At 40.6% G+C, this 9,097-nt stretch overlaps 1 protein-coding gene across 1 annotated transcript in view; it reads right to left on the reverse strand.

The window, feature by feature from the left end:
* The window catches only part of TTLL1 (tubulin tyrosine ligase like 1), a 24,316-nt gene extending 15,248 nt beyond the window's left edge, over positions 1 to 9,068 (reverse strand). The window contains exons 1-4 of the mRNA XM_009648767.2: positions 8,936 to 9,068; positions 4,330 to 4,462; positions 2,327 to 2,535; positions 331 to 511 (exon numbers count right to left, since the gene is read on the reverse strand). Of these exons, the coding sequence (XP_009647062.1) occupies positions 331 to 511; positions 2,327 to 2,535; positions 4,330 to 4,442 (503 nt within the window). The 5' untranslated portion in view covers positions 4,443 to 4,462; positions 8,936 to 9,068. The remainder of the gene's footprint in view (positions 1 to 330; positions 512 to 2,326; positions 2,536 to 4,329; positions 4,463 to 8,935) is intronic.
* Positions 9,069 to 9,097: the final 29 nt, after the last annotated feature.

Raw genomic sequence — 9,097 nt, forward strand, 5'->3', positions numbered from 1 at the left:
AAAGATTTTTCTCTTGCTTCCTGTTATTTAATACTACGAAGCAGAACAATTTATTTTTGGGCAATTTTTTCCCCAACAGCACTGAAAGCATTTTTATAGAGAATAGTTAACCGAACAGTTCTTTGTACCTCCTTATACCAAAACAAATCGTATTAAAACCTGTTTGAAGGAGGAAGTCAGATAACAACTGAGATTAAATGCAAAACTAACTATATAATGACAAAGCAATAATAATGGAATACTTTTCCCATGCATCAGACAATTAGCATGTTGATGTGGTTCACCTGATTATAGAAAGTACAATAAAGGGTTTGGATTTTAAGAACTTACGAAGATGTTTTGCTATCTCGAGACCATTTTTTAATTTGGGAGAGTTTATTGATTAGAAATATTCCTTTTCCTTGAGCTTTGCCACAAGGTTTCATAATCCAAGTGCTGGAGGGATTTTTTCTGAATTCTTCAACAAAGAGATTATAATCGGCAGGAAGCATAAAAGTAACAGGAACAAAATCTGAGTTAAAGGAAAAAAAAAAAAGGTGCACAATTAAGGACACTAGAGCTGATAAGGCTATTGACATATATAGACTGAAAAAAAAAAAAATTTCTGTCTTTTCAGTTTTCCAGTCTGGCATGACCCACCCTCATTAAGACTCATGTTGCTTTCTATTTAATTTAAATTCCAGTTTGTAGTTTTTACTTAAACAAACAGTTGCAAAATATTGCACGCTGCTAACTTCAGATTAATAGATCTAAATTCACATGAATCAATTTTCTTTTTCTGTTTATATGCTGTGAAATTAAAAGTATTATATAACATTCCAACTTAACTTTATCAAACTTTGTCAACTTCTTTTGTCAGCTTTTACCATTCTGCTAACCACCTTATCCTCTATGCATGCAAAAATGTGGATCTTGATGTTGCTTCCCCCTTGGATGTGTTAATTTTTATTTCCATGTAACTCCCACTAGTCATTCTTATTTGGTCCCCAATCAGTATTACCACATTTACTGAAATCTAAAGAAAAGCATTTCCCACTTTTCACTACCGGGTTATCTTCACTTCCATCCATACAGAACTGCTTCTTTATTACACAGATGAACAGTGCTTTCACTTCACTTTCACAAGATGTAAATCAACCCAACATATCCCTGTCTCTGTTTCACTCCAATGTTTTCTGACCTCCAAAACAACTTTACTCTCCTCATTCCTGATCTATTGCTGGTTTGGTTTTGGGTTTTTTGTGTTTTGGGTTTTTTTTTTAATTTTATTTTCTAGCAGTCATTACATGTTCTCCAACTTCCCCCAAATCTCTCCTCTGAAGAATTTGTTCATTCAGTTATGTCTAGAGCCTTTCTGCAAAAGTTCATTTTAGTTTTTGCTCCAGTATAAGATTTTTCAGATAATGTTTTTTCACTCCCACCTGTTACATATAAAGTTTCAAAGCCCTTTGGATTCACCACTAATCATATTGCAAAGTACCTTAATCCCACAATTTTCCCTCTTCGAAATAATTTTTAAAAACCCAAAACAAAACAACAAAAAAAGCCCAGCAAAAACTCAACCAACCCACCCTTCCCCTCCTCCAGACTTCCCCCCCCCAAACACAAAAAGCCTAGTTACAAATCTATTCCTCTAGCCTTACATTTTAAGACAATTAATTTCATTATCACTTCATCTAGTGTTGCTTCAGCTAATGCTGCACTGTTAAATTCAGTCTTAACTTTAAGGACCTTACTACTTACAAAACTATGTCTAAATACAACTTCCATGCATACAAGCTAGATTTGTTCTCCTCCTTGAATACTGCTGAATACTAGCAAGTACACAGTGGAGGAATTGGGGCTTTGTGCTGTGGTTAGATGATAAACAGAAATGTTCAATCTTTTATTCCTGCTTTGTCTCTAATTTCAACAAAGAACCTGAACAAGTGGCATCCCCTCTACTCAATTTGTAAAATATTAGCCATTACCCTTCAAAGCAAGGGTTGTGAAAAGCTTTGAAAATGTAGCAGTTAATATGAAACGTTCACTACTACTGTTTTTACCACTTTCCCAATTCTTGTGTTTCCTTATGCTCTAATGGCAGATTTAAGAGGAGGGAAAAGGAGAAGAAGAGAGAGAAAGGCGGCTGTTAGGGTTGCAGAATGCAGCAAACTATTTCAGGATAAAGTGCACTTTATTCTATTTAATTGACAGGGACAGATAGTCACTTTAATGTTCTAACACTTCAGAGGTTCAGTGCATTATGCCCAGAAAAGCTAGCTCAATTCCAGGTTATTGACCACAGGGGAAAGAAAGATTAATGCTGATAATAAGAACCACATACCCAAATAAATATATTTCCCATTTTCATCCTTTTCAGCAAGAGGACTTCCTTCTTTCTCAAGTTCTTTCCTATATCGCTTGATATTCTTTACCATCAAATCTTTTCTGGTCAGTTCATAATGGTTTGGGAAATGATTGACAATTTGGTCATCAGAGAGGCGGTAACCAGTTTCCACACTGAAAACATTTCTGATTGTTTGCACACTCATCCTGAAAGCAAAGACAGATACCAAATGATTTCTCCCAAGAAACACATCTCAGGAGAACAAAGTTGATTTTTTTTTTTTTTTGTATTACATTCACTTCATCTTTTCTCTCTCATTTCTCTTTATAATACAATATTTTGCTGCAGTGACAATCCAACACATCCTGAAGCTTGATTAGGAAAACCGATGAAATCCTGCCAGAGGTTTTATCGATCCCTCTACTACTACTGAAATTGGGGCAGACAGTGAGGAAAGGAAGATGACAACTTGGCCCTACTGGATTCTGTTGACAGTCAGGTCAACCTCCAGCAGGGCCTAAAAATGACTGATATGCACCGAAATGCTACAGAAGCATCTTTCTACGCCTTTTACTTAGCTCTCTGGAAACTCAGCTTTCCACTTAAAAAAAGCCACAAAAACCAACTTCCTACTGACTACCCTGCTATCCAGATTGTAAAGGACATCAAACATATGGATTGAAAACAGCGATTCAGAGACCTTGTTAAAAATACCTGTAAACATCAGATCAGAGGGGCTGCAGTGACAAAGTCATCAAATCAGTTATCTACTTCATTTTTCACAGAAGAGAAGAACAGGGCCACAGATACAAAGTATTTTCTGTATTAGATGTCTTACATTGGAAATTTAAGAATATTTCCTGAATGCCATCAATCTGATACGTTGTAATTTCAGGAAAAAAACCAACAAAACCTAAAACAACCAGTCACACAACAGTTTCCATGAATGCCCTGTTCTCCCGCTCCCCCCAATCGCATTCCAAAAGCATGAGCAGATTACTAGATTCCTACCCATTCAAATAAGTGGTTCACAAAGGGTACATTTGGCAGCATAATCAGCCATTCTGTCGTATTCGAAAGGGACAATATAAATTGTTTGGTTTACTTCAGGAGTATTGTTTCTGCCAATTAATAGATTACTGCATTCTAGGACAGCATTTCACGGTCTTATATTAGACAAATGCCAAATAAGAAGCTAGATTATTTACTCTCACCCTTTCACCATTATCTTGGTTTAATTTCACATTCACTCTCAGTATTGACATGGTGAATAATTAGTCTGCATATAAATCACTATCCTGAAGGAGAAGGAAAGTACAGTTCTCAAGGCCTTTATTACAGGAGCCTGAACTTTGGTAACAAGGCAAGCCTCCATCACATTGATAAAAGAATATTTTATCATATATTGGAGCTGTGTACTCTTGGATTATTTTACTTAGGTTGTGTAGTCAGGAAATTTTGGGAACAGATATGTTCAAAGATTCCTCTCAGGCCACAAACCCCCTCCAACAGTAGAGGAAAAATTCTCCTTACTGAATACTAGAAATTTGAATACAATCAGGTATCACATTTCAAACCAAAAAATACCGAGCACAGCCTTTCCCCTGGGCTTTTTACAATTGGTATTCACAGAAGCGATTGGTATCTTGCTAGGTCAGTGACTTTCCACTCCCTGTCAAAACCTTTGGCAAGCTGCGAAGATACATGAGATCAGTAGCATGGGAATGGACCCATGCGGATAGGACCTTCTGCCCTGAGGAACACCAATGACTTTAGCAGGCCTGCACAGATACAGGAACCTACCAACACAAATCTGAACAGAAGATGAGCAACAGCGCATTACAGGAGCAATGAAACAATGTTACACTCTTAGGAGCACTGCGGTAAATTAATGCTAATTTCTTGGTTTTAATGTGTGTTTTGTCATATTACTAATGGTATTAACATGAGGTACTAAGATACTTCACAAATTTAGAAATTGGTGTTTTTCATGTACTTACCAATAAAAATTCCAGTCTTCATTTTCTGCCACCTGGATCCAGCCTCTTTTTTCAAAGTTGTTTATTAGAACAGATTTTTCTATGTCAGTTACCCACTTTACTTTTCCTGCCATTATCCTAAAGCAGAATCAACCTGTTAGTAAAAAGAAAATTTAAAGATGGGAAGTTGAAAACCGGGGAGAATACAAAACAGGGAAGTCAAAGAGGAAGAAAAGTGGCATCTGGAAAGCACTTTAAGTAAGCTAGAAGTAGTAAATTAATTTAAAAATCAAGCAAAATAACATCTGAGGTTCAGTCTGAAACCCTGCATTTGTCAACTGGACAACTACAAACATGGACACTAGTTACAAGGCCCTTTCACACTTCCCAGCCAACCTATGTTTTATGAACGGGCACACAGCTCATTTCTCCTCTTAAATACACTAATGATAGAAATCACTATCATACGCTTACTGTGTAACATTTACATAAACAAGTGTAGATTACATTAGTTTTATAATCTCTAACCAAGACTTATTTGCATATATCTTTTTTGAAGTTGGAGAGTTCACATGGATCATTTAGTGACTGCAGACAAAAAGAAAACAATTCCAAGAGAAATCCTTATATGCCCTACCAAGAACCATGATTTGCTATACTGAAAAGGAAAGGAACCAAAGTAACATTACCAACTTTGTGTTGTCTTCTCTGTATTTCATGCAGCTGTGATTTTGCCTTCTGCTCTAGCTGGGGGCGTGGAATAAACTGGTATCATTAAACCCTTGACAGCAGGATTTCCCCAGACCTAAGGCTGCTAGAACAGTCCTTATAAGCTGCATTTCAATCCATGACACCTAGGTGTCACTTTCTACATTAGATCTCTCGCTTGCCCAGATCAGCCTTTTCTGTTAGGATCACACAATCATTCTGGTTTGAAGTGATCTCAGGAGGTCTCCTGTCCAGCCTCCCACTCAGCACAGGGTTAGCTATCAGGTCAGATCAGGTGGCTCAGCGTTTTATCCAGCCACATTTTTAAAATCTCCAAAACCGCACAGCTTCTCTGGCCATCCTGTCTCATGGCTTGACTGGCCTCATGCAGAAAAGGGTTGTTTTGGGTTTTTTCCATATATTTTTTCCATATATTCTGAACCTCTCTTCTTCCATCTTATTCCTGTTGTCTCTCATCTTCTCCCCCCCTTCATCACCCTGAAGAGCCTCGGTTCATCTTCTTGATAACCTCTCCTAGGTACAAGCCACCCCAGAGCAACCTCGTCTCCAGGCTGAAGAAACACAGTTGCCCCAGCTTCTCCTCACCAGGCAAGTGCTTCAGCCCCCTAACCATCTCGGTAACCCTCCGCTCAATTCACCCCAGTTTATTGATGTCTGTCTTGCTCTGGGGCGGCTCAAGTTACTTTTTCCAATCTTCTGATACATCCTTGTTACATCCTTGCCCTTTGTGCTTGAGAAAGACAGCCAAGTCTAGCAAGGTGGGAACACACAACAAATGCACTGAAGAAGGAGCGAGGACAAGCCCAGCACCCACAATTGCTGCCACGCTGAAGGGCAGCCTGAAGCCTTCTGACAGCAGCAGGCACTCACCTGCTTGCACTCCCCTTTACAAGGGCTGTTTGGCACAACCACCTTCACATGGTGTCTCATACCATGTGTTAATGTAATACCAATGAGGATGGGGACAAACAAACATGAACTGAAGCATGTCGTCCTTCGTGCGTCCATAGCCTAGAGCCAAAAGCGTACAATCCAGTTGATGTGGACAGAGCACTATACTTTATACAACGTACAACATCTTTACCCCATCTCCAAGTAAGTGGTGAAGCCCAGGCTCCCAGGATCGAGGCCTGATTGATATACAACTATTAAGCAAGCTAACTTATATTCATGAGCAAATAATAACTGGTAAAGTCAAGGGTAGACACCTCTGATAAGCAGATTCAATGTCGCTGTTTAGTCTTCCTGCAGTTCATGCCACAGATTACTTTTACTATTCCAGTCTAGCGAATTTTCATAGTTACGTTTCACAGAAATCAACTGCAGAGAAGTGCCGATTCAGAAGAAAATCTCTTTGAGCCAAAAGCGGGTTCTTTCCACATGCCTCTCCCAAGAACAACAGCCCCCCCAAGCAAGCGAGTGGGAGAGAGCAGAGTTACACACACACACACGTAACACCATCTACTGCTCCCTCTCCATATACTTTTCCATTGAAAAGTCAATTAGAACTTCAAATCACCTTTACTAATGTAGTACTGTAATTAACGCAAGTCAGTAACGAATGTAGTTAATATAATTTCTGCACCTAAGACATTGGACTAGAATTCAAGGGGTCTTCAGTTTCCAGGACCAGATATGGAGATGTACATCTGCTAGCGAGCTAACACCCCTACAATTTCTCTCTTCCTGAGAGGCACAGCCCATTATATAGTGCTCCCACATTTCCTTCCTAGACTATTTAAACTGTCAAAACTCCACAAGGCAGAAATGTTTTCTGTTAAGACTTAAACTTTGAAGAGCTTTAGACACACTTATTCACATCAGGAAAACGAGTTGAAATCAAGCCTCAATAGACAGATAGAAAGAGAGTATATGCAGTCTCAGGCTCTTTTTGTGTGTGCTTATACAACACCTAGTTCTGCAAGGTCACCATCTTTCTCTGGGCCTTTCAGATACTACCAAAACAAAACCAAATGAAACAAAGGGATTCATTTGTTTGCACTGGAGTATATGTGATTCACAATCTGTGACTCACGAGTACCACACACCATCTTGTTGTGGTTTTAAAAGTTCAGGGATTAGTCAGCTTGGAATAGAATTGTCCCTTCAAAAGGAAATGCGTTGAATGCCACAACAGCGATAGCCAAACACAACGTAAGATTTTCAAAAGGCCTTAAACTGTGTCCCTCCACATCTCCAAGCCACCCCATTGGGTTTGCTAACACCCAACACCAACGCTATACCTGTTTCTCTGTTAACTGACTCCCTGATCTTGCTCCCTGCTTCCCATGTGTGTCTCACCCCAGCATCCTTCGTACAGAAGCTACAACTACCTTCAGGGCTTGGTCTTCCAGAAACGCTGCATCGGACAAACCATAGCCGCCTGCGCCTCTGTCTTTATAGAAGCATCAAGAGCTGCTGCCTGGCAGAGATGAAGAGACCGGGTGCGCTGCCACAAGCTGGGCTTCTTTGCCAACATTTCTAATGCTGCAACCTCATTTCTACCCCAGGGATGCACCAGCCATCACAGCATCCTTTCTACGGGGGTCTTTGTAAAGAGATTTCAACGCATGCTACACATCCTACAGCAAGGAACCTTGAACAGCATGAACAACTGCAGGTACTGATCCAGCAAGCGGATTTTGTGGTAACAAGAGGGACTGCTCTATGACTCATTGTGCTGTCTTACTCCCAGAGACTACACTGTTTGACTTCAGAAGCCAGAGACAATTCGACAGAAGACTCACCCACAGGAAGGAGAGTTAAAACTAAAGCAAAGCTAAAAAATGAAGATTACTACTACCACAAATAAAAAGAAAAATTACAAGAGTATCATTCTTTTCCTGTTTTGGAAACTTTAGGCCTTATAGATCCATCCCACTGCAGAAGGATTGAAAGGATAGCAATACAACAGCAGACTGAAAATTAGTCCTTGGTTTATGCAGACAGTTTAATCATCTCAGATGATGTTTAACTGGCCTGTAAATAAAATCTTCTGATTTTGTGCAATTTGATTACTGAAACCTAAAAACAGGAGTCACAAAAAATAACGTATATTAAGTTGTACCAAAAACTTTCTTATTTTCAATAATATAATTTTAATACAACATAATTTTCTGTAAGAATCCTCTAATCCACAACTAGGTATCCTAGATGACCTGATGAGATTGCACGAGATAATCACGCATTCAAACTTCTGGGCAGTCGAGATCCTTAGCTTCGGTAAACATCAAAGAAGAGCTGTATAACGCAGCCCTAGCCTGCATACAGTAGGGTAACAGTACCGTAAGTCAAATCCTTCTCAGTGCACCAGACCTCCTACTCAGGAGACACGTATATAAAATAGGCACAGCAAGCCTGACACTGCCTTTAACTGGTCACAGCAACAGCAAGCAAATGTAAGGAAGCCTGGCAAGCAGCCTAACCTAAGCCTGGCAGCAGCCTAATCCAAGGCAAGGGCCTCTTGCCCTGGCACAAATTCACGAGGTGACGGTAAGACCCACGAGTACCCCGGTCACCATTCTTCCTGGGATTTACTGCCACCAGGGAAGCTACGCACACCGATGGCAGACCATCCTTTCACGCTGCAAAATAAGTGTCAGTAAGCGGTGCCGGTGTCTCCAGCACCCGGTCCTAGAAAGCTCTGTTTGCTTCTAACAGCTGAAAACATAATCATCATTCATTTTTAAGTTTATTACTGGAAAAATCCAGTTCGGCTGATGCAGTTGTGCCATCAGAGGAGACTGGGAGGGCCTGACAGAGCGAGTCCCAAAACGCTAGGGACAAAAGTCACCAGAGACCGAAAACAGCTGCATGGCTGAGCTGTCGGAAACGACAAGCCCAGGGGAGCAGATCACCAGACGCCCCGGAAGCAGACACGTGCATGCGAGACGATTACCTCCCCCCTCCATCTCCCAGGAAGGGTCGCGATCCCACAGGGATCTTCAGCTATCGCGATAGTCCCGGTGGGAGGGAGGCCCAACACCTCTCCCGACGGCGGGGGATTGCAGCCCGCAGTGTGTGTGCGCGTGTGGGACAACCTAACCCGCGCCGCCGCGCT

Source organism: Egretta garzetta, unplaced genomic scaffold, assembly GCF_000687185.1.
Source record: "Egretta garzetta isolate BGI_Z169 unplaced genomic scaffold, ASM68718v1 scaffold81, whole genome shotgun sequence".
Classification (NCBI taxonomy): domain Eukaryota; kingdom Metazoa; phylum Chordata; class Aves; order Pelecaniformes; family Ardeidae; genus Egretta; species Egretta garzetta.